This window comes from Setaria viridis, chromosome 3, assembly GCF_005286985.2.
Source record: "Setaria viridis chromosome 3, Setaria_viridis_v4.0, whole genome shotgun sequence".
Taxonomy (NCBI): Eukaryota; Viridiplantae; Streptophyta; class Magnoliopsida; order Poales; family Poaceae; genus Setaria; species Setaria viridis.
In genome coordinates, this window is record NC_048265.2 from 49,695,586 (window position 1) to 49,720,082 (window position 24,497).

At 52.7% G+C, this 24,497-nt stretch overlaps 3 protein-coding genes and 1 non-coding gene across 4 annotated transcripts; 2 read left to right on the forward strand and 2 right to left on the reverse strand.

Moving 5' to 3' along the window:
- Nucleotides 1-4,253: 4,253 nt before the first annotated feature.
- Nucleotides 4,254-6,323, reverse strand: LOC117848292 (uncharacterized). Its single transcript, XM_034729638.2, has 4 exons — nt 6,129-6,323; nt 5,523-6,035; nt 5,034-5,336; nt 4,254-4,271 (listed from the first exon to the last, which is right to left on the reverse strand). Exons 1-4 carry the CDS (start codon nt 6,321-6,323, stop codon nt 4,254-4,256), a joined length of 1,029 nt encoding a protein of 342 aa, XP_034585529.2.
- A 6,668-nt stretch (nt 6,324-12,991) lies between these two features.
- TRNAQ-CUG (transfer RNA glutamine (anticodon CUG)) lies at nt 12,992-13,063 on the forward strand. Its single transcript has one exon. It is a non-coding gene; the product is annotated as a tRNA-Gln (tRNA).
- A 1,653-nt stretch (nt 13,064-14,716) lies between these two features.
- LOC117848899 (glycine-rich RNA-binding protein GRP1A) lies at nt 14,717-15,759 on the forward strand. Its single transcript, XM_034730483.2, has 2 exons — nt 14,717-14,939; nt 15,082-15,759. Exons 1-2 carry the CDS (start codon nt 14,826-14,828, stop codon nt 15,451-15,453), a joined length of 486 nt encoding a protein of 161 aa, XP_034586374.1. The 5' UTR covers nt 14,717-14,825; the 3' UTR covers nt 15,454-15,759.
- A 164-nt stretch (nt 15,760-15,923) lies between these two features.
- LOC117848898 (ADP-ribosylation factor-like protein 2) lies at nt 15,924-19,512 on the reverse strand. Its single transcript, XM_034730481.2, has 6 exons — nt 19,297-19,512; nt 18,621-18,855; nt 18,317-18,427; nt 16,823-16,985; nt 16,577-16,657; nt 15,924-16,281 (listed from the first exon to the last, which is right to left on the reverse strand). The coding sequence occupies exons 2-6, from the start codon at nt 18,683-18,685 to the stop codon at nt 16,144-16,146; spliced, it is 558 nt and encodes a 185-aa protein (XP_034586372.1). The 5' UTR covers nt 18,686-18,855; nt 19,297-19,512; the 3' UTR covers nt 15,924-16,143.
- Nucleotides 19,513-24,497: the final 4,985 nt, after the last annotated feature.

The window sequence follows — 24,497 nt, forward strand, 5'->3', positions numbered from 1 at the left end:
GCCGGGGCGTCGGTTTGGCTTCCCCGGTACTCTTCCTATAAAAGCTGGAACACGCCGCTCTGGTTCCTCTCCTTTTGCGCTCAAGCCTTCTCGCCTTCTTGCTCTCCTGCGCTCGCTTTGTCTTCCTTGTTCCCGTTGCCCTTCGCCGCGCGTTTCGCCTTTGTCTTCGTCGGCCCTCTTCTCTCCTTGGCGATGGCTTCCTGGAGAATCTCCCACTTCACCGCCAAGCGCGCCGAAGGTCTGGTGCGGAAGGGGCTCCTTTGCGAGAAGACGGCGGCGGATGAGTGGAGGCTGCCGGGGACGGAGAAGGTTCCGTCGCCGCCCGCCGGCTACGTCGTCTCCTTCGCCCATTTCCACGAGCGGGGATTCGCCTCCCCTCCAAGCCGTTTCTTCCGCGGGCTGCTCCACTACTACGGGCTCGAGCTCCAGCACCTCAACCCCAACAGGATCCAGCACATTGCGGCGTTCGTCGTGTTGTGCGAGGGATTCCTGGGGATCGAGCCCCACTTCGAGCTGTGGAAGTATTTCTTCACGGTGAGCCTCTACCAGAAGACCGGGAGGGCCGGAAGCCAGCAACAGTCGCCTCTGGTGCCGATTGGGTGCGCCGGCATCCACCTCCGTCATACTCGCTCTAAGGAGTATATGACGGTGAAGACCTCCGTGTCCCACAAGGGGTGGCACAACCAGTGGTTCTACGTGAAGAACTACCCGAACTCCCCCCTGCCGCCGTTCACCGGCCGCACCATCGACGCGGCGCCCGACGTGTGGGCGTACGGGCCGGTGGAGAAGGAGAAGAAGAAAATCTTCGACCTCCTGCAGGCCATCGGGCAATTGAAGCGGGAGGGACTCACTGGTGCCGGTGTCATCGGCGCCTACCACACCCGGCGGGTGGCGCCGCTGATGCTTCGGATCCGACCCCTCGGCGTCATGACCCCCGACACGCCACCCGAGGGCACCGTCCTGGCGATAGGCGCGCTCGCTGCCTCCGAGATCCAGCAACGGCTCCGGGAGGCGCTGGAGGACAAGGATGTCGAGTACCCGGTCCCCGGGCATCCGCCGATGCACCCGGAGCCGGGCTTCGTGGACCTGGTAAGGCGTCTGGGTCACTACCTCTCCCCCCTGATGTTCTGCCGCCTTGTTGTTCCGATGTGGATCCTCTTTTTCGCCTCACAGGGCTCGCTAACCCGGGTTAAGGACTCTCTCCCGCCGGTGCCGGAGGATGCCGCACGGAGGGCTCTCAACCGCATCTAGGCGGAGAAGGACAAGCGCCGCAAAGACAAGGAGACAGAGAAGCGGCGGCAGAGGGCCGCCAAGGAGCTCCAACGGCGGCGGAGAGGGGCGGTCGTGTCTGACGACGACGACGACGATGAAGAAGAAGAAGAAGAAGAAGAAGAAGAAGAGGAGGAGGAGGAGGAGGAGGAATGGGAATTGTTTGCCCCCCGCTCGGGGGCTTTAGTGATTCGTGACGCACCCCCGCAGACGGCGGCAGGGGGTGTGGCGGCAGGGGTGCCCGTGCGGGATCCGGCTCCCCCCGGTCCTGGGGCCGTGCTTCAGGGGTCGGCGCAGCGCGTGCTCCAGGAGCCTGCACGGACCGTTCCTCAGGGGGCGACGCAGGGCGTCCCCCGGGGGTCGGCACCGGATCCTCCCCAGAGAGGGACGCAGGGCGCCCCTTCAGGGTCGTCCCAGGGCACCCCCCAGGAGCAGGCGCGGGGTGCTCCTTTGGTGCCGGCGAGGGATGTTGCTCCGGCGCCGAGCCGGAGCGTCCCTCAGGGGCCTTCAGAGTCCGCCCCTACCGCGGTCTCGGGTCCAGCGCGGGGTGCCCCCCAGGAGTCCGCTCGGGGGGCTCCTCGGGGATCCGCGGGGGCTGCCCCCGCCGCCGTGCCCGCTGGCGGGGGGCAACGGGGCGGCGACAAGCGGCCACTGCCAGACGCCCCGGGGTCGGCGTCTGGCTCCGAGTCGAAGCGCGTACGTCGCCCCTGCGCTTCGAGGGCGTAAGTTGACTCTCTCCGCACGTCATCTTTTCCTTCTCCTTTCACATGTTTCTATTTGACGCCTATTCGTCGATGTTGCAGCGCTTCTCCCCGTGGCGTCAGCCCAAGAAAATGCTGCGGTCGTCGTCCTCCTCCGGGGGACGAGCCGCCGTCCCGCCATCGGTGACTGGCGGGGTTCCTTGCGTGGCCGCAGGTCCCCCGGCGGAGGTGGCCGCTGAGGAGCCGGTCGTCGGGACGGCGGCGGGGTCGGCCGCAGGAGGGGGAGCGGACCCTACTCCGCCTGCGGCCCCACCGGTCGTTCTGCCGGCTCGGGCCGCGATTCCTCCGGGCCCGCAAGCCAGGGAGGTGATTGACCTTGACGCCGACGAGGCGGAGGATGCGGAGATGGCGGCGGGCGGGGCGGATGCCCCTGCTGACGTGGCGAGGTCGGAGGCAGAGGGGGCGTTGGCCCCCGAGGGCGCAGCGGCGGTGAAGGCACCGGTGCCGGGGGGCGAGGTCTCCGTCCCGGTTGCTCCCACGGGGGTGCTTCCGGCGGCCGAGGTGGAGGTGCCCACAGAGGTGCCGTCGGCGGCCGTAGTGGAGACGGGCATGCAGGCGCCAGAGTCGTCGGCAGACCTGGGGTTTTCTGGCGTCGTACTGTCGTCGTCGACGACGACGTCAGAGTCGGGCCTTGTCCCGCCCTCAGCTTCCTCCGTCCCCGGGGCGTGGAGAGGGCACGTCCTCCGCTGGACGTCCCGCGACGACCCGCCGCGGCGCCTCTACGCGCTGGATGATGCCACCGAGTGGCATAAGTGGCAGGTGGTGCACGGCGGCGTCGCCCGGGCTCAGGCGGCGCTGACCTCGGCGTTGGGAGCCTTGGCCGACACCGTAGTCCCTGGCAACCAGGTATGTTCGTTTCTGCCGCTCGGTGATAAGCTCTTTTCTTTTTACTTTCTTGTCTTACCGTCATGTTACTTTGCAGGCTCTTCAGGAGGCCAGCCTGGAGAAATCCGACTTCCTCCGGCGGCAGCGGAAACTCTGGGAGCACTACAACGCCGAGAGGGAGCGTTCCAGGGGTCTGGCCCTGCAGCTCGGTGCTGCCCAGGGGGCCGTTCGCGACCTGGAGTGGCGCGAGCAGGCGGCGCTAGAGGGGGCGCGGCGTGCCGAGGCCAAGCTCCAGGCTGTCGCGGAGAAGGCCCGCCTCGACCTTGAGGAATTCCAGGCCGCCATGGAAAAGGCGCGCCATGACGCCGAGGGGCTAAGAGCAGCTGCTACCGAGCGGGCCCGCCGGGACGCCGAGGAACTGGCGCGGCTGAGGGGGGAGAATGCAGCCCTTCGGGCGGAACGCGATCAATTCCGTTTGCAGGTGGACGGGCTCCAGACTGCCGTGTCCCTCAGTGTTGCCCTGGAACACGAGCTGAAGGCCAAGGCCGACGGTGAGGCTCTTTCTGCTTCTGTATTTCCGTGTTGTTGGTGTTTCATTTCTTTTAACTTGGTGAGGTTTCTTGATCGGCTCCTGCAGAGGACCTTGCCAGGTTGCAGGCTTTGCTCGACGAGGAGCGCGGCGAGCATGGCGCCTTGCGGGATGCGGTCCGCGTCGTCTGCGAGGACTTCGGCGTCGCTCCGGAAGAAGGGTCGAGCTCGCTGCCGGCCCGTGTTCTTGAGGTGCGCCGTCGCCGCCGTGAGATTGCCGTGGACGCGCTTCACCTTGGTGTGCGGCGCGCCTTCGGGGTCTTCGGCTCTCATTATGCCGACATTAATTTTGTCGGGATGAGTGAGGGGTACTGCGTCGGCTTCACTGACGCCGAGCTGGACGAGATTGACTCCGCGGTGACTGCGCCGGCGGAGGCCCTCGCGAAGCTTCTGGAGGATGAAGCCGTTCCCCCTGCCGACCCTGAAGCCACTCCTGCCGGCCCCGAGGCCCCTGCCGCCGCCGACCCTGAAGCTGCTGCCGTCGCCGACCCTGAAGCCGTCGCTCCAGCCGACCCTGGGACTACCGCTCCGGCCGACCCTCCTGTCAATTAACTGTACCGGGCTTGTGCCCAAAAAATGTTTGTATTTAAGTCAGTCGTTTTGAACTTGCTTGCGCTGGCCATACGGGCCTGTTCTTATGACTTTTTATTTTGTGCTAAGGAAACCGTTTCCCTTTGTTATTCCTTTGGTTTTTTGAAAGCGTTTGGATGCGTTGCCGGGTGCGTCAGTAAGTTTTTGATGAGCGAAGGTACCGTAGCCGCTGGGGCGTAGGCTTTTTCGCAGTCCGATCGCAACTTGGCTGAGTACCGTTCACGCATCCCTATCTTTCTGCATCCAAAGGTTTTTCGAAAGGGAGTGGCCGGTTTTCCGAAAGAAGAAAAAACGTTTTCTTTTTGGCGGTGCCCAGCGGCTGGGGTCGGAGCCCCCGATAGCCCCCGAGGGGTGTGCGACCCTGGGGCCAGGCCAGGGTCGGATACCCCTGAGCTTAACAGAAAAGGCCTTCTTGTCTCGTGAAGGTCAAAACTGGTAGCCCCCGAGGGGTATGCGACCGTGGAACGAGGCCAGGGTCGGATACCCCTTAGCTTAAACGAAAAGACCTGAGCCAAGGTGGCTCAGGGTTTCTTTTTAGCAGAAGAACAAAACTGGTAGCCCCCGAGGGGTATGCGACCTTGGAACGAGGCTAGGGTCGGATACCCCTGAGCTTAAACGAAAACGGGGGCAAAGCTATGTATAAATTATGAACAAGAGCTATGGATAGAAGCGCCTTAGCTGTTCTATGTTCCAGGCGTTGCTGAAGATTTGCCCGTCGGGGGTTGCCAGCTTGTAGGTGCCTGGCCGTAGTACCTGTGCGACGATGAACGGGCCTTCCCATGGGGGAGTCAACTTGTGCCGACCCCTGTTGTCTTGGACAAGGCGGAGCACTAGATCCCCAACGTTGAAGGCGCGGCCTTGTATCCTGCGGCTGTGGTAACGCCGTAGGGCCTGCTGGTACTTAGCCGAGTGCAGGAGGGCTACGTCTCGCGCTTCGTCGAGTTGGTCTTGTGCGTCCTCGAGCGACGTCTGGTTTCCCTGTTCGTCGTATGCTTGGACCCTTGGTGATCCGTACTCCAAGTCGGTGGGCAGGATGGCCTCGGACCCGTAAACCATGAAGAACGGGGTGAATCCGGTCGCCCGGCTGGGGGTCGTCCTCAGGCTCCAGAGGACTGCCGGGAGTTCCGCAACCCATCGTCCGCCGAACTTTTTAAGGCGGTCGAAGATCCGTGGCTTGAGACCCTGGAGTATCATGCCATTGGCTCGTTCGACTTGCCCGTTCGTGCGGGGGTGCGCAACTGCCGCCCAATCCACTCGAATGTGGTGGTCGTCACAGAACTGGAGGAATCTCTTTCCGGTGAACTGCGTACCGTTGTCGGTTATGATGGAGTTCGGGATCCCGAAGCGGTGGATGATGTCGGTGAAGAATTGTACCGCCTGCTCGGACTTGATTTGCGCCACAGGCCTTGCTTCGATCCATTTGGAAAACTTGTCGACAGCGACGAGTAGGTGGGTGAAGCCCCCGGGCGCCCTTTTGAAGGGTCCAACGAGGTCCAACCCCCAGACCGCGAACGGCCATGTGATGGGGATGGTTTGCAACGCCTGTGCGGGCAGATGGGTTTGGCGGGCAAAGAATTGGCATCCTTCGCAAGTGCGGACTACCTGGGTAGCATCCGCGACCGCGGTTGGCCAGTAGAAACCTTGCCGGAAGGCATTGCCCACCAGCGTCCTTGGCGCAGCGTGGTGACCGCAGGCCCCGGCGTGGATGTCCTGGATCAGCGCCCTTCCCTGCTCGATCGGTATGCAGCGCTGGAGGATCCCCGTGTGGCTTCGCTTGTAAAGCTCTTGGTTGATGATGGCGAAGGATTTCGCTCGGCGCGTGATCCGGCGGGCTTCGGTCTTGTCAGTTGGGAGCACGTCGTGGATAAGGTACTCGAGGTACGGGGCTCTCCAATCGGTCGGGGGGTCGGGCCCCGCCGCGGGACCCGCCTCGATTTCCATAACCGCGGGGTCGGAGGGCTTGGCTTCCGCGACCTGGTCGGGCGGGGCGGCGTTGTCTCCCTCGGGGTTGGTGTTGGGGTCCAGGATAGGTGGCGTATTGCCGACCTCTCCTGGCCCGGATCCCGACCCTGAGGCTGGGCATGCCTCGCCGACCCCTGCTGGCTCCGGGTAGCGGATTGAAGGCTTCAGCTGGTCGCTAACGAAGACGCCGTCGGGGACAGGCGTCCGGCCAGACGCCGCTTTTGCAAGCTCGTCGACGGCTTCGTTGAAGCGCCTTGCGACGTGGTTGAGCTCCAACCCGTCGAACTTGTCCTCGAGCTTACGTACCTCGTTGCAGTAGGCGGCCATTTTTGGGTCATGGCAGCTCCATTCTTTCATGACTTGTTCGACGACCAACTGGGAATCGCCTCGGACGTCCAGTCGACGGATGCCCAGCTCGATGGCGATGCGAAGCCCGTTGAGAAGGGCTTCGTACTCAGCGACATTGTTGGATGCAGGAAAATGGAGGCGAATCATGTACCTTATGCGTACGCCTAGCGGAGAAACGAAAACGAGGCCCGCTCCAGCGCGGGCCCTCATCAGCGACCCGTCGAAGTATAACGTCCAAAACTCCTGCTCTTCTGCCACCGGCGGCGTTTGCACCTCCGTCCACTCGGCCACGAAATCAGCAAGTACCTGGGATTTGATGGCGGTGCGGGGGACGTAGGTGATACCCTGGTCCATAAGCTCAACCGCCCACTTCGCGATCCTCCCTGTTGCATTCGGGTTCCGGATTACCTCACCAAGCGGAAATGAAGAGACGACCGTTACCGGATGGGAGGTGAAGTAGTGACGCAGCTTCCTCTTCTTGATGAGGACGGCGTAGACGAGCTTCTGGATCTGTGGATATCGTGACTTGGATTCGGACAACACTTCGCTGATGAAGTATACCGGGCGTTGCACCTTGAGAGCGTGCCCCTCCTCCTCCCGCTCCACCACTAGGGCCGCGCTGACCACCTGGGTGGTTGCCGCGACGTAGAGTAAGAGGATCTCACCGTCGGCCGGCGGAACCAGGATTGGGGCCTTCGTCAGGAGGTCCTTGAGCCGGTCAAGCACCTCCTGCGCCTCGCTGGTCCACTTGAAGCGGTCGGATTTCTTCAGGAGCCGATAGAGGGGGAGTCCTCGCTCGCCGAGGCGCGAGATGAAGCGACTTAGGGATGCTAAGCATCCCATGATGCGCTGCACTCCCTTGATGTTCCGGATCAGCCCCATGCCGTTGATGGCCGCTATCTTCTCCGGGTTCGCCTCGATGCCGCGTACAGAGACGATGAAGCCTAGCAGCATGCCCCTCGGGACACCGAACACGCATTTCTCCGGGTTAAGCTTGATATGCTTATCCCTTAGCCTTTCGAAGGCTAGCTCCAGGTCGGGGACAAGCTGATCGCTCTTCCTGGATTTGACCACGATGTCATCGACATAAGCCTCAACGGTTCGCCCGATGAGATCCCCAAAGCACTTAAGCATACATCGCTGGAAGGTAGCCCCCGCGTTTTTGAGGCCGAACGGCATCTTAACGTAGCAGTAGGGGCCAAAGGGGGTGATGAAGGAGGTGGCGAGCTGGTCGGCCTCTTTCATCGCGATCTGGTGGTAGCCGGAGTATGCATCGAGGAAGCTGAGGGTTTCGCACCCGGCTGTCGAGTCGACTATTTGGTCTATACGCGGCAAAGGGAACGGATCCTGTGGACACGCTTTGTTGAGACCGGTATAATCGACACACATTCTCCATTTCCCATTCTTTTTCGGTACAAGAACAGGATTGGCCAACCACTCGGGGTGGCGTACTTCCTTGATGAAGCCGGCCGCCAGGAGCTTTTCGAGTTCTTCGCCAATGGCCCTGCGCCTTTCTTCGTCGAAACGGCGCAAGCCCTGCTTCACCGGTTTAGAGCCGGTCCTGATGTTCAGGGAATGCTCGGCGACTTCCCTCGGGATGCCTGGCATGTCCGAGGGCTTCCACGCAAAGACATCGCTGTTTGCGCGGAGGAAGCTGACGAGCGCACTTTCCTATTTGGGGGATAGGGCTGCGCTGACTCGCACCACCCCTCCGCTGGAACAACCGGGATTGAGGGGGACTTCTTTGATACCTTCGGTGGGCTTGAAGGGGATTCCTGACTGCTTGGTGTCGGACCGGTCCCCAACGGTTTCCTCAAGCTGGGCCACCATGTCGCCCGAGATGGTGATAGCCGCGGCGTACTCGCAGCACTCGACGTCGCACTCGTATGCCTTCTGGAAGGTTGTGCCGACGGTGATGACTCCGTTGGGTCCCGGCAGCTTGAGCTTGAGGTAGGTGTAGTTGGGGATTGCCATGAACTTCGCGTAGCATGGACGGCCCAAGATGGCGTGGTAGGTTCCGCGAAAGCCCACCACCTCGAAGGTGAGGACCTCCTTTCTGTAATTGGAAGGGGTCCCGAACGTGACGGGCAGGTCGATCTGCCCGAGGGGCGTCGCCTGCTTTCCTGGCACAACGCCATGGAAGGGGCTTTGCTAGGACGGAGACGGGAGCGGTCGATCCCCATGGCGTCGAGGGTCTCAGCGTAGAGGAGGTTGAGGCCGCTTCCCCCATCCATAAGTACCTTGGTGAGACGCGTCGTGCCAATGATGGGGTCGACGACGAGAGGATAGCGCCCTGGGTGCCGGACGCGTCCAGGGTGGTCGGATCTGTCGAAGGTGATGGCCGGCGCGGACCAATCGAGGAAAGTCGGGGTCGCTGGTTCGGCGGCGTAAACCTCCCGACGCTCTAGCTTGTGCTGGCGCCTGGTGTCGTACGCGGCGGGGCCCCCGAAGATCATGAAGCAGCCGTCCACTTTAGGAAAGCCGTCTTCCTTCTCCTCGTCGCCCTTCTTTTCCTCATCGGGCTTCCGTTTCCGGTCACCTTTCACCGGGTTGCCCACGAAGAACCTCTTCATGAGGTTGCAGTCTTTGTAGGCGTGTTTGACAGGGAACTCGTGGTTCGGGCACGGTCCCTCGAGCAGCTTGTCGAAGAAGCCGGGTGCGCCCTCGGGGGGCGGCTGCCCTCGCTTGCGTTCGACTGCGGCCACGAGGGGGGCCTCGCGCCGCTGCTTGCTCTTCTTCTTCTATTGCTGTCGGTTGGAGGTGCCTTCGCCGGCGTCCTCCTCCCGCTTTGCCTTGCCTTTGGAACGATCAAAGATCGCTCCGACAGCCTCTTCGCCAGAGGCATAGCTAGTGGCGATGTTGAGGAGCTCCTCCGTGGTTCGTGGACCTCGGCGCCCTAGTTCGTGGACGAGGGGCCGGCAAGAGGTCCCTGCTAGGAAAGCTCCTATGACGTCGGCGTCGGCGACGTTGGAGAGCTCGGTGCGCTTTCTGGAGAAGCGCCAGATGTAATCCCGGAGGGACTCTTCCGCCCCCTGGCGGCAGCTCCGGAGATCCCAGGAGTTGCCAGGGCGAGTGTATGTCCCTTCGAAGTTTCCTACGAAAACCTCCTTCAGGTCGTTCCAGTTGCGGACGCGTCCTGAAGGGATGTGCTCTAGCCAGGCTCTCGTGGAGTCTGCCAGAAACAGGGGTAAGTTGCGGATGATGAACAGGTCATCGTCCGCCCCACCGGCCTGACATGCGAGCCGGTAATCGCTGAGCCATACTCCAGGGTTGGTTTCCCCCGAGTATTTGGCCACACTCGTAGGTTGCCGGAAGTGCGGCGGGAAGGGCGCATTCAGGATGCGCGCAGAGAAGGCCCGAGGTCCAGCTGCTCCAGGGCTCGGACTGCGATCCTCCCCGCTGTCGTAGCGTCCGCCACGGTGGACGTGGTAGCCACGGTCCGCCCCGTCCGCCCTGTCCGCGCGGGAACGTCTCCGCGCGTTCAGTGTATCGCGGGCGTCGCGAACGGGACCGACGCGTTGGTGGATGGATCGGGCCTCGCCTATTGCGAGTGGCGGTGCTCGCTGGGTGGTCGCAGCTGGATTCGCCTCCGGAAGGGGTTGATGGACAGATTCCCCCCGCCGCTCCGGGGGGGCGCCCTGCGTTGCCCTACTGGCGTTCTGGCCGCGTCGTCGAGACGCCGAACTTTCCGCCTGCTGGACGGCGGCGCACTCGAGTAGGTTACGCATCTCTTGGCGCGCCCGTCGCTCCTCAGGCGTTGCCGGCTCGGGGAGCTGTCGGAGCAGCACCGCCGCAGCGGCGACATTCTGGCTGGCGCGGGCGAAGAGCGGTGGACGTTCCCTATCCGCACAGATGCGTTCCTGGACGTCGCGCGCTCGTTGTCGTGCTCCCCCTTCGTGGCGGGGGTACTCTACTTCTTGGCATGCGCCCAGGTGCGCTTCCGGTTGCAGGGAGCCCTCTGGTGCCCTGGGTAGGGCCCCAATCGTGGCTGCGGCGCGCGAGGGGGGAGCCCGTTGCCTCCCCTCGGCACCCTCGCCGTTGGACCCCTCGGAGTGCGCGTCAGCCATGAAGCACTCGCGCGAGGGGTCAGGATTCTCGTTACTGGAGCTAGTGTCGGAGGCTGCCCTTGTCACGCCGACGAGCTCGTTGCTCACGGGCGACGTGGTGAGGGACCGCGTTAGGAGGCGGCCATGAGCCCCCGTGGCGTTGCGTAGCCCGAAGAGCCATCCTCCTGGTGAGGCCCTTCCGGCTGGTGTCCGGCCGCTCGTCGTCGTCGTCCTGGCGGTGGTGCCGAGGGCGGCAGGACGAGCGGGCAGGACGTGGACAGGGATCAGCTCGATCCCGTTCCCGGTGGCCAGAAAGTCCAGGCTCCCGAAGCGGATCAGGGAGCCCGGAGCGAGGCTGCTGTCGCGACTGGCCATCTGAGACTTGGAGGTGTACGCGCAAAGGTCCCCTACCTGGCGCGCCAACTGTCGTTGTCAAGATCAGCGGATCAGGACTTAGACTAGTAAATTTCTTTTATGCGCGTGAGCCTCAGATGGTTGCACGGGAGACACGGATTAGACTGGTTCGGGCAAAGGGGGCCCTACGTCCAGTATCGGGGATGTTCGTGTTGCCCGCGCGGGGATTCTGTAGTAGGGGGTTACAGACGGGCGAGAGAGGGACTGGTCCCAGGTCTCTTTTGTTTTTGTGTTCTTCGGAGAAGCCTTGTTCTCTTGTTCTGGTTTTTCGATCCCCCTCCTCCGGCTCTAGGTTCCACCTTTTATATCGCAAGGGGCCGGCCGGAGTTACAATTGGGAACCGGGTAAAAGGTAGAGAGTGAGATGGTAAAAGGTCTGGCGGGAAGGGGGGCAGAGGCCCCTGGCGCCCGTCGTCTTGCCGACCCTGAACGCGTGCCGCCGTGCATGTCCGAAGGGGTGGCTGCCGGATGCCAAGTGTTGCAGCTCTTCGCCGGTAGCTGTTTCGACGTTCGTAGATACCAGGATAGATCATGATGAGGGGGTTTCGTCGTCACCCTGCCGTCCGTTTTGGAGGACGGTGGATACCGCCGCTCCGGTGATAGCTTGTAGAGAGGGGGAGCTTCACACCTGTGCCACTGCTCGCGCGGGGTCCGAGGACGTGCGGGACCCGAGGACGGGGCTGCTCCTAGCTTACCTCCAGTCGTCGTAGGTCATAAGTGCTTTGTGATGAATAGGAGCTGGCCGCCAGTACTGTAGCTCGTACAGGAGGGTCGTGCGCGGGTACTTGCGCTGGGTTGCGTGAGGGGCGCGGTCGCCCTGCGCTCTGCCTTCTCTGCGGTGCATTTATGGGGAGGCCGACGGGGGGCCCCACAGGATTTGTCTGTCTATGCGGAGCGTATCCGAGGAAGATTCTGACCCGTGGGCCTCATCGTGCCCGACTCCCTCGCTCGAGGTCGGGCGGGGCGGAACTTTCGTGGTACAGGGTCGGGAGCCCCCGACCCTGAGGCCGCGGTCGGTCGAGGCGGAGATCTTGCGGAGGGAGGTCAGGCGCTCCCGATCCTGACGCCGGGGTCGGGCGAGGCGGAGATTTGACCACACTTTGGTGGGCCTGGGCCTTCATGTTTGTTTCTTTGAGCAGCGCATTAGGGGGTCGTTAATATTTCCCCCCAACAGTAATGTATATAATAGATTGTCTCATAATAATTCTATTTCCTTAATTTATGCATTGAAAAAAAAATATTATGAGTTGCATAACAACCACAACTCGTACACATGGTGGAGTAGTCGTCTCATAATCCTAAAATCGCCTATGAGACGGTTGTTTCGCAAAACAATGACTTCTTTCTCTCTCCTCGCTCTCTTTTCTCCACATCAACAAAAATCTTACGTGGCATTACATGAGATGACCTATGAGATAGATGAGGTGTACCAATGTACTTGCCGTGAGGAAAGGAAATCTATCGGCGATTCTCGGATAGCAAAAATGTAGTATTCCCTCCGTTCCAAGTTGTAGGTCATTTTAGCTTTTTCTAGGTGCATAATTTTTGCTATGTACCTAGATATAGTGTATGTCTAGATGCATAATAATACTTATGAACATAGAAAAGTTAAAATAATTTACAATTTGAAACGGAGGAGGTAAGAAATATTTTTTCTTATTTCAAGGGATTGTAACATCAGGTCTAAACTTCACGTCATGAACTCGTTCTCTCCTTTCCGGGCCTCATTAAGAAAAAAACAACAAAATCAGCACGTGAGCAGCCAAACGTTGGTCATGGCAATCCAAGTTTCGAGCATCCTGTTTAATTTTGTTCAATTTGCAGCTGCACCAATGTGCTAGTGCAAAAAGGATGCGACCATGTTTAGATCCTCGTTCAAGCATTTTGCCTCGTGTCAGCGAGCAAGGAAATGGCCATGGTGCAGTGTTTCCATCCTTAAGAAGCTTGCCTCAATCTTTCTATCCTTGCAACTTGCTCTCCAACCTTGGTACTTGGTAGGGTTGGCAACGCGGTGTGAGGCTAGCCAGAAATCTAAACATAAGCTAAACTCACCTCTGATGCTCGAAATCTGCATGAGGTAGAACGAAAACATAAAGCCAAGCAACATGGCCAATGGAGTACAAGAGTAGGCCCTGGATCAACATAATTACATAATAAATACTATTTAGTTTTCCCTTACACAACAAGCGGTCCCATGGTCTAGCGGTTAGGACATTGGACTCTGAATCCAGTAACCCGAGTTCAAATCTCGGTGGGACCTTAATTTTTGTGTTTTTTACTTCTTTTTTTTTCCTTTTCACCTGTCACCATCGCTGCACATCTTAGTAAACACAGGTAGATTTCTTCCATAGTCTACACCTCCAAATCCATTCGGCCGTGAAGATCATCAGCAGTACGGAAGGAAAAAAAGATTTTTACACAAGCGCCACCTTTGAAAATTCATCGCCTGTACAGTCTTGTTAATATCTTGTCTAGAGTATTATCAAGTGCTAAAGCGAGTGAGTGTAAATGGATAACCTTCTCGCTTTGTGAGAAAAAAAAGGATGACGATGACACCTTAATCACCATCCCGAGCGCTAAGATAAGCATGCTACGGTCAGCAACGACGTGGAATTTTTTTTTTTTGGCGTGTAAACGACGTGGCACTTTGTCCGTCCCGTTCCGTTAGCTGCCCGTCCGGTCGCGTGCAAGGAACGGATGCCCCGTGACATGTGAGCTAGCCAGGGGTAGGGATGTCATTTCGCTGTTAGAGATATTTTCGGCGTCCTGCAGGCCGCAGCGCGGGTCACTCTGGGCCCCACACCTCACGTGGGGCCGGCCCAGGTCGTGGGTCTCGGTCTTCCCTCCCACCCAGGCTTGTGCTCCGGGGACAATCATTCCTCCCCAACAGAGCTGCCGACACCATCATCTTTGAATCATTGTCAAATCTCTCAGGTCAAGTCTTGTAGTCCATTCTGAAGATGCAAAGTGGTGACATCTTTTCTTTTTTACAAGAGGCTAACAATGAGATTTTCTTTAAGGATCCATCAACAGAGTAAAAGAAAACTTGATAAACTCGAACCCAGCTCAGTCTGAGGCTTTGACACAAAGACACCTGCAAGCTTCTCCTCGTGTTAGCGAGCCTAAGGGGGCGTTTGGATACGAGGTGCTAAACTTTAACAGTGTCACATCGGATATTCAGATGCTAATTAGAAGAACTAAACATGAGCTAATTATAAAACTAATTGCAGAATCCTGTGCTAATTCGCGAGACAAATCTATTAAGCCTAATTAATTCATCATTAGCAAATGGTTACTGTAGCACCACATTGTCAAATCATGGACTAATTAGGCTTAATAGATTCGTCTCGCGAATTACACTCCATCTGTGCAATTAGTTTTGTAATTAGTCTATATTTAATACTCCTAATTAGTATCCCAAAATCCGATGTGACAGGTGTTAAACTTTAACACCCTGGAGCCAAACAGGCCCTAAGCTGGAGAGGAGCTCCTCGGAGCTTGTTCGCGAACAAGCTACCTTCGAGCCCCTAGCGATCGAGGTTACCTCGTTGATAACTTAGGATAGTTTTAGATAAATTCTGCTAGGAGGTGATATGAAAATTTTAAGATCCATTTAAGATCACGACATATCTTTATTTGCTCTCATTCTTGTTATTTCCTGGTAATAATAATTCATGCGCTACTGCTGTGCTAGAGGTTGTGTGCACGGTTTGGTGTGAGCGTAGCGGCAGAGAAAAAAACTAGTACCACTTGGCCCCGCATATTCCCAAATCCCAAGGGCACCAACCCCCGCGTCCGATGACATGTGGGCCCAGCCCGCCCTTATCCTGCGTCCGACGTGGTCGCCGTCGGATCCGATCACGACGGCCGCGGCGGCTTCGTCTCCGCTATAAAGCGAGGGCAAGGGGCAACTCGGCTTCTTCGTGCTCTCTCAGAGGTGGGTTGGCTTCTCCTCCCCCTCCGGTTCGGTTCGGTTCGGTTCGGGTTCGTGAGGTGTTCCGGTTCGGGGGTGAGAGGCAGAGATGGCGGCGTCGGATGTTGAGTACCGCTGCTTCGTCGGCGGCCTCGCCTGGGCCACCGACGACAACTCGCTCCACAACGCCTTCAGCCCCTTCGGCGAGGTCCTGGAGTCCAAGGTTAGGATGATTTCCTTTGGGTGGAGAACAAAACGAGATTTTTGAAGGGGAAATAGGGGAACTGTCCAGATCTGTGGTGGTGGAGGGTTTGGTGTGCTAGATCTGGAGTGTTTCTGACATGATGTCTTGCTTTCCCTTGCAGATCATCCTCGATCGCGACACCCAGAGGTCTCGCGGCTTCGGCTTCGTCACGTTCGCGAGCGAGCAGGCGATGCGCGACGCCATCGAGGGGATGAACGGCAAGGAGCTCGACGGCCGCAGCATCACCGTCAACGAGGCCCAGTCCCGCGGCGGCCCGCGCTCCGGCGGCGGCGGCGGCGGCTACGGTGGCGGCCGCGGCGGCGGTGGGCGCTACGGCGGCGGTGGTGGCGGCTATGGCGGCGGTGGCTACGGCGGCGGCGGCGGCGGCTACGGTGGCCGTGGAGGCGGCGGCTACGGCGGCGGCGGCGGCGGCGGCTACGGCAACCGCGGCGGCGGCGGCTACGGCAACTCCGATGGGAACTGGAGGAGCTGAGCGGTGGGGCCCGCGTGGCCAAGTTATCTTGTCGCTACTACTGTTACCAGAGTTATCCCTATGTGTCGTCCTAGTGTCTTCGTCGTCGTCTCCGACCTGTGTTGGTCTTCTGTTTCCTGTTGTTGCCCATCTGTGTTTTTGATCGCAAGCTTGTTCGTCGTGTCTGTCGTCAGAGCTATCCTCATCTCCAAACATCCCATGAACCGGGTGTTGGGATTGGGATGCTGTTATCCTCGTGAAACTTTGTTACCATCCGTTTTTAAGTTAATCAGATGAAAAAAAAATGGTGCTGCTTGGTGCTGCAAATGGAGTTCGTTGCTTCTGAGTGTTGTGGATGATAATTCTAATTTGTAAAAAGTAAACAGCACTGAGATAAAAGTTGCAGTGCTTTAGCGAGCAGATCAGGGAAAAAGTTGCACAAATCTGGGGGAAAAGTGATTTGTGCTAATCATGACAAAGATCCTCACGTATGGTGCTAATCCATGAATTCCACTAGCCTCCAGATGCCATCACAGATACAGAATCCAACTTGGACTATTTTTTCATGACGAAAACAAGTAACAGTAAGTTGCAGAGATTTGTTGGATTTTTCAGTCACGTTTGCATCGAGTCTCAGCCCAACAATCCTCAACTCGAAACTCCCATCCCATCGAGATTCCACCAGGAAGATTGAATCTAGCTGCAGTGTCTTCAGTCGAGGACGTAGATGCGCGAGGCGACGTCTTGAACGAGCCAGTCGAAGCCCTGAAGCAGCCCGTCGCCGGTGAAGGCGCTGCAGCCGACGATCTGCCAGTGACGGCTCTTCTCCATGGCCGCCAGATCCAGGACCTGAAAAACCAAAACCACACCAACCAAATCACAACAGGATTCCAACGATCGCAATTCGTACGTGCAAGGTTGCAGCAGGAACACTGCTAACTGTGCTATAATAAGCTGTCTATACTAGTAATAGCTTGTCTGATCTCGATGTCGAAATATGGTGGCTCAACGCTCAACTAAATTATTGTCTGATTTGAGAATCTTAGCAAGGCGCTGTTCGAGTGAACGATTATAAATTCTAGATGCACACAAGTAGATACTAAAAAATATGAACTTGACAAACACCGCCAGAAGACCCGAGTACCTTGGCGATTTCTGCTGGTTTCAGGGCACCCTGAATGTCCTGCTTGTTTGCAAACACCAACAACGAAGCTCCGGCTAGTCTCTGCAATCAAGATTACGGCACACAAGACAAGCGCGATTAAGAGTCATTGATGGTGAACAGTAAGTCAATGAACATCGCATCATTTTCAGGCGACTTTAGACTTCTGAGCCAACAAAAGTGATCAGCGTGAAGCTAACTGTTAGCATCGCTGACTAGATGATGCACCTCTTCTTTCAGTAGATTGTGGAGCTCTGCTCGACAGTCATCAAGCCTCCGGATGTCAGAGCTGTCAACCACCCAAACCAGGCCGTCAGTCTGCTCGAAGTAATTCCTCCAGTATGAGCGGATCGTCTTCTGTCCCCCAACATCCCAAATGTTCAAGGAGTACCTGCGACAATCACCATTTCGTCAATCTGCAGCAATTTGTGACAAATCATTGCTGTACCCATGACATTTCTCATCACCAATTCACTATGAGTTCCAAGAAGCAGTTGAAATTTTGGCAAATATATCTAGTTTTCACCTATATGACCTAACAACAGCAGACTGCTTAGGACAGTACTGAATGCAGAACTCAAGTACATCAGGAGATGCATTCAGTTTCTGCTGTCAATACTGCACTATACTGTATCTGAAATTCACAAATAGCCAGGTCTGCTGAGAGGGGGCCGACCTGGTTCTGTACATTTTCCTATTCCTAGCTAGGTTGTGTTTGGTTCCTGGTATGAACTATTCATGTAGCAAACGGTCCTGATCCTGACACAACTGTCGTGTTATTGATTGGATCGAACCAATCATTCCTGGATGGGCTCGTTCAGATTCCGGGCATATTCCTTTAAGATGCACTCCTGCAATTTCTTTTCAGGAAAAAGGGATCTAAAATTAAAAATTGCGCGTTTGACTCCCATAAGACCAGAACTGAAGACAGCGCTGCTTCCATCGGAGCTTGCTGCATTAGCTTGCGTATGCTGACATTGATGCCAAAATACAGTTCAAAATGGCTTTCAGTCTTGGTAAACAAGCATTAACATAAGAACCACCAAACAAATATTATATCTATGCCACTGCTGGAGAGGTAATGTAGCTGGATAACCTTCACCGTTAGCTAACAATTACTGTTTGGCTAGGCACAGCCACAGGGGCTTATATTTTTCTACCTATGGCTGTTAACATTATGACTGCCTCATCAATAATTTAAAAGTCACATGTTTGCATTGTAAAAGGGTCATGTAAAGTTTATCTTTGGTGAATACTAAGGCTAGAAAGTCCTGAAGGATAGGAAAAGGTGCAGAGTAGGCACACTTCCAACAGTTCAGGAAAATGATCTAACATAGAGTCATCCTAAAAAAAATGCTCTAGCAATTTCATTACAATCGACTCAAAATTGGATGCTCTATGCAGTAGTGGAACTTCAACAAATTTCTAGAGGATACTTAACTGCTTAATTCTGTGCTTTTTATTGTAAGCAAATAGGGATACTTAGCTTATTAGCAAATTGTATAACCAGGAGGGGCCATGGCCCCCCTTTGGCCATCAAGAAGCTCCACCCATGGCTCTATGGTTGATACTAGCATTGCATGTGTGGGGCTTCTAATGTTACTGAATTCTTCAGAATACTTTAAATACAAACAGTGATTTCCTTGTATAGCATATCATTACAATCATCTAAGCAACTAAATAGTTATCCAAAGCTAATTATACAACAAAAGGAATACATACTTTTGATACTTGATGGTCTTGATGTTGAAGCCAAGGGTGGGGCTGATTACACTGGTGTCCTCCCCATTGATCTTCAGCACAATCGTTGTCTTACCTGAATTGTCCAGCCCCCTGAAATTATCACATCATTGACCCACCGAAAAGCAGAAAGAATCATGAACGTGAGCCAAGGACTCGATAATGGGAATCCTTCAACGCATAAAGCAAACAGAGACTGCATCTAAACCCAAGAATAAACAGCAGCATGTATTTGCTGGGACCATGGGAGAAATAAAAGGGGTTGGAATCAGAGGAAAATGCTTACACCATGAGAATCCGCATCTCCTTTTCCTTGCGTTTGATCTTTCTGATGATGCTAAGGAGACCCATCTTGGAGGGGCGGCCCAGGAGATGAGTCAAGAGGCAAGGAAGATAAAGAGAGAGGCTGAAAGAGTACTGAATTCTTCAATGCAGTAGAGCCAGTCTTTGTTTGTGATGTCGCTCAGGTTACTATCAGCAGGTATTCAAGCATCATCCCCCTATGGTTCGATTGAACACAGCTGCGCAATGTCACAAACAGAAACAACGTTACAACAGTTCAGCTTGCCTCTAAATTACACAGAAAGAGCAGTATTCCTCTGCTGGGAACAAATCTCAAATCTTGTTAAACCAGTTTTACAAGACACGTAAGTTGGCACGGAATTTTCACATCGGTAATTTTTTTTATACACTTTGTCTCACACGAAATGGCCACTCTTGTAATAAAACTCGAAGGTAGCAGCTTCATTCTCAAACTACAGGAACCGCAAGAGCACCCTTCAGAGTGCTGCAATCGACCGAACATAATTCCTACCAGGCGTCCAGGCACAACTTTGTTTCGAATCACCCCCAAAACCCAAAGGAGTGAACAAAGCATAGGAAAACATCCATTCAACTAGCGCAAGAAGGTGAGTCAACGTTGAGCCATCGAAGAAAGAATTTCTTAGTTTTTTTTGGCGCACCTATTCTAGAAGCGAGGAGGAGGAGGCGGTCGTCCCCGCTCGGCGACGTCGCCCTAGCCCCGGAGTAAGAAGTCGTGGGATCGAGATCGGGGTGGCGCGGTCTCCGGGCTCTGGCAGGCGAACCGTCGTCCTGCTCGCGGGCGGCCGTCGCCGGCGAGATGCAGCTTGTGCCCAAATGTGGAGGAGGACGGCGACCGACGATGGTTGGCGGTGGGCTAGCTAGTTGAGAGTTGGTTTTGATGGGCCGAATGCAGTGTTTTCGTTCTTGTTTGGGCCTGGCCCCCGCTTCCTTTTCGAGGGGAAAATCCCACGCTCGTCTTGCAACGCCCAGTTTGGATACGGGTCTCAAGTCTGCCATTCGAAATGTTGAATCTAGCATTTAAAATGTTGTAACGTACTATTTCAACATTATTGTATAAAAAGTTGAACTAGTTCATTCAAAATGTTGAACTAAATTTTAAAAAATGTTGAATATAGTATTTAAAATATTGAACATACCATTTCAACATTACCGTATAGAATGTCAAACTAGTTCATTTGAAATGTAAACTAGATTTAGAAAATGTTCAATCTAGTATTTAAAATGTTGGACATACTATTTCAACATTACTGTAAAAAAAATGAACTTGTTCATTCGAAAATGTTAAACTAGATTTAAAAATGTTGAATTTAGCATTTAAAATGTTGAACATACTATTTGAACATTACCGTATAAAATATTGAGCTAGTTAGTTCGAAAATGTTGATCTGGGTCTAAAAGTGCTGAATCTAGTATTTAAAATATAAACTAATTTACATTTTTCTCACGAGGTCGCGGGAAAAATACAAAGAAAAAGTTACTAAGATGGTCACATCCTACTTATGCGTTGGGTACTGCACGGGTCCCAGCGATCCAGCACTCCACATAGTACCTACTTACTACTGTCACTGTGCTAAAAAAAATACTGTCACTGCACGAGGTAAAGGGGTGTTTGGATACGAGGTGCTAAACTTTAATAGAGTCACATCAAATATTTGGATGCTAATTAGGAGGACTAAACATGACCTAATTACAAAACTAATTACACAGATGGAGTCTAATTCGCGAGACAAATCTATTAAGCCTAATTAGTCCATGATTTGATAATGTGGTGCTACAGTAACCGTTTACTAATGATGGATTAATTAGCCTTAATGTATTCGTCTTGTGAATTAAACTCCATCTGTGCAATTAGTTTGTAATTAGACTATATTTAATACTCCTAATTAGTATCAAATATCCGATGTAATAGGTACTAAAGTTTAGTAGGAGGTGTGTATATATATATATATTTATAGAGCAAGCAGCTACCGTGCTCCCCACAAAATTATATTACATGAGACTGTACGCCTGGGTATGGCAGGCAGGGCACACCATATAACTATCTTATCTCTGCAGAGTGCAGGTACGGTGGTATAACTACTGGTAATCTATACAGAAGCAGTGCAGGTACGAACTGTACGTGCATCAGTTTCCGTACTGGGGAATCACGCGGCCATGGCCATGTCCTCATGTACCCCACAACGCAAGCAGGACGATCGAGAAGGCACGCAGCAGCCAGATTATTAACAAATCCTTCCCAATGCAATGCAAGTTCCCAACTAATCAAAATTCATTCTTGTTGTTGCTGCTGAAATTTAAAATCTCAAGACATGCACGTACGATCGATCCAAATATACTCTTGACGATCCAAATATTCGTGTCGTGTAGTTGAAAAATTAAATCAAACCAAATCCCTTTTTTCTTAAACTTTAAAGAAAACCAGCGCGATATCGTCCGGTGATCTCGTGATCCCTATACTAGCTTAGCTTGGTTACTGATCGGGTCCCTCTAATAAACAACAGAAATGTGGAACAGAATCGCAGGGATCGCTCCATCAAACAACTCCAAATCCACAGTCCATTTATGTATATCTCTCCATCATAATAAAAGAAATAATCCACGACCACTACCAGTTGTTGCCAATGCCACCTTTTCTTTATTTTTAAATCTCTCTCGGATACTATGTGTAATCTTCTCTCGTACCGTACGTGTGATGTGTATATGATGCAGCGGATCATGGAGATGTTTTTTCTTTGGTTGTTAGCACTGCTGCGTGCTGCTAGATTTCTTTACAACTGTTAAATAAGTAAAATATTTATCCAAGATCAGCCACACAAGATAATATATATTAATGTACTAACTCCTACCACCTACTTTAATTGTTTATTCAGAGGGTTATTCCTTATCAAGATCGTTAAATATACCAACACCGCAGGATTGTTTCGCACACACGTGCTATATTTCCTTCATGTGTAACTAGTTAATTGTGAAATCTTATCCTTACTGCAAGCTAACTCATATATTATTCCCTTCAAAAAAGGAAAAGAAAAGAAAAGAAAGGTATTATCCAGATAAGTATATATGTTTATTTCTATCATTATCCAGATAAGATATAGATGTGCCAAAAGACTAATAATGTAACAATGCTCCTAGCTATGTATTATTGTGATCTTCAGAAGATAATGTTGTATTGTCCAATCAATATAATAGGCTCCTTAATTAGAACGTTGAAGATCGAGAAGATTTAGAAAATCATGCGTGGGCTTAATTAATTACTTGGTTGTGATTTAGTTTATTTATTTGCTGTGGATATACAGGAACTACATATAACTTTTGCAAAATTCAACTAGTGATCATCAGAAAGTATATATAGTAGTTCCAATGCATAAGGTGACAACTTGTACTTTACTCTTACAACTACGTGCCAACCAATGCATAATCAACTCCAGATGGTATTTTTAATCACAGCCATGTCCCGAGATTATTGGCTCGAGGTCTACGCGCCCACCATGGATCCTGCAGCATCCTGTTCCTGATTGGAACCAACAGTTTTTTGGATTTAAGTATAACAACAAAATTAATCTTGCATGATGACAGTAGCTTCGTCTCTACTTTAAGGGATTCTCCATGATTCGCTGACGATCGATTACATATACCATACTCCTATATACATGCATGCCTTGTTAATCCATCGATTGACACCTTTTCGATCAGCAATGGAGGATCACACAATTGTTGAAGATTATTCGAGAAGATATAATAATCGACATAATCTTGATCTCGTTTTCAACAGTATATGAGAGCTAATTTAATTAATTTCTGCTGTGAAATGGATAGGTATAATTACCTGCTCTTGCATGCAATCTTTTGGCTAGCTAATACATTTTCTTACATGACAGCGGACATTGTTGTTATTTTAAAAATAACCGCTAGCTCTGATTGAATCGCCAGCTGAACATGTTGGCTGACAGTGTTGCATTGACTGGAGATAGTGTTGGCTGCAGCTGCTTTCGTTCGTGGGCCCGGCTTCAATTGCCATGCCACGTGGGCTTGTCTCGCACAGGCGCACATGTGTACCTCTCTCTCGATCAGCTAACAGTACATTGCAGAACGTCGAGATCGACCTGTGTTGTTGATGCTGATGCTTTATTTTAATTTCATTTCACTGTGCTCAATTAGCCTTGCTGTCTTGTTAGCCTTGTTAATTTCATTTCAGTATATGCAGACACACACAAAAGCCGAAACAGCTAGCCAATTGAATTGTCACCAACTGAACGTGCTAAAGATCTGTGTGCCTGTATACACAGACACGCTCCATCTACGTGTCTGTGTGCCACAAAGCATTTTTTTTTTTGAAAGACAAGAAAAACACTAAAGCACGGATAGGCTTCACATCAGTACGTGTCGCAGCGTGTGATCTTTTCGGTCCCGGCCTAGCTCTACGTGCCAAACTATAAGCTGCTTTATTTTCAGCACGCGCGTATAAATTCTTTATCTTTTTTAACAGCCGCAATTTGTACAACGTTTCCATAAGCACGCATGCTAATGTATATAAGCACGTGATCGATTACTTTGCATGCCACCACCCACTTGCCTCGATGAAATCGACTGATCGATTTTATTGTCAACCTCTGTCCCACCGGCAACCGATAGGCGTTTGAGTTTTTATATTTTTGCTGAGATAGGTATCCCAAGATCGAGTACGTATGTGTACAAGTATTATATACCATATACATCCGTACCATACACGCCTGTGGTTTCGATGCCCTAATATATTGTGTAAATATTTAAATATTAATTATTATGGATATATAGGGTCGTCGATATGTGTAATGGAAAACGTTTGGGGGAAAATTAAAGCAGGCAGAGTAGAAGCTGATGAGCCAATTCAGGCAACAAATTAAAATTAAGGTGCCCTGATCGATCTCATGCATGCAGACGCGTATCTCTATATATGTGTTGTGGAGATTTTCACGTAGGATGAAAATTAAAATATATAGCAGATGTCCCTTTTGTATCATCGTCACTGATTAGTAAAGGTAAAGCGACCAATCAGGGATCAGGTCGCTTTCATTTGTTTCCCGGCAATTGAATAACTTTTCCTTGGTGGGGGAAGAAGAGCACAAGAGTCAAGATCCTCTGATCTCCTCATGTGTGTTTCACGTTTGTGTTCCTGTTGCTTCGTCTGCTAACCAACTACACTCTGCAAAAAGGAAAACAAGTCTTTGGAGATGAACAACAACGGCTAGCTACACGTACCATCCATATGACGGCACTTTATTCGTGTCTGTTTTCAATTTTTTCAAGACGATGGGGCCACCTTTAATCTCTTCGCCACTTAATTAAGCTCTCTATCGATCTTCAATTATTTCGATATCGTCTCTGGGCTAACCCTTTTGCACGAAGCATGTTACATGCACTACTTCAATATATACGAATTGAGTTGAGCTTATGTAGGATTTCATATATATTCCTATGGTAGCACTGAAATTGCAGATTCAGTAGTATTAATAGTACTTCCTCCATTCCAAATCCAAATTGTACGTTGTTTTGGCCTTTATTTTAAGGTTCATAGTTTTAGCTATTCACGTATATATACATTTATATCTAGATATATAACAAAATCTAATATTTAGAAAAGTCAAAATGACCTATGATATAATTTAAAACAGAGGGAGTAATTAATAGAACTGAAATTAATTATATTGCTACTAGCTGGACGGTAGTACTTTGTTTCGCAGGGCTAGGTTCCATCTGACTGATGAGACGACAGGGCTAGCTGTTATTGCGAGAACACAATTAGCGAGGGCACTGGTGAGATCAAGCATGTACATGGTGAGATCACCAAGACATGCATGGG

Coding starts and splice junctions, on each gene's coding strand:
- LOC117848292 (XM_034729638.2), bottom strand. CDS start 6,323: ATGGCCGCCTACTGCAACGAGGTACGTAAGCTCGAGGACAAGTTCGAC. Junction 6,036..6,128: donor GCTACCCGGAGCCAGCAGGG/GTCGGCGAGGCA, acceptor ACCAACCCCGAG/GGAGACAACGCCGCCCCGCC. Junction 5,337..5,522: donor CGGTCTGGGGGTTGGACCTC/GTTGGACCCTTC, acceptor AACGGTACGCAG/TTCACCGGAAAGAGATTCCT.
- LOC117848899 (XM_034730483.2), top strand. CDS start 14,826: ATGGCGGCGTCGGATGTTGAGTACCGCTGCTTCGTCGGCGGCCTCGCC. Junction 14,940..15,081: donor GCGAGGTCCTGGAGTCCAAG/GTTAGGATGATT, acceptor TTTCCCTTGCAG/ATCATCCTCGATCGCGACAC.
- LOC117848898 (XM_034730481.2), bottom strand. CDS start 18,685: ATGGGTCTCCTTAGCATCATCAGAAAGATCAAACGCAAGGAAAAGGAG. Junction 18,428..18,620: donor GAGATGCGGATTCTCATGGT/GTAAGCATTTTC, acceptor TGATAATTTCAG/GGGGCTGGACAATTCAGGTA. Junction 16,658..16,822: donor ACAATCTACTGAAAGAAGAG/GTGCATCATCTA, acceptor TCTTGATTGCAG/AGACTAGCCGGAGCTTCGTT.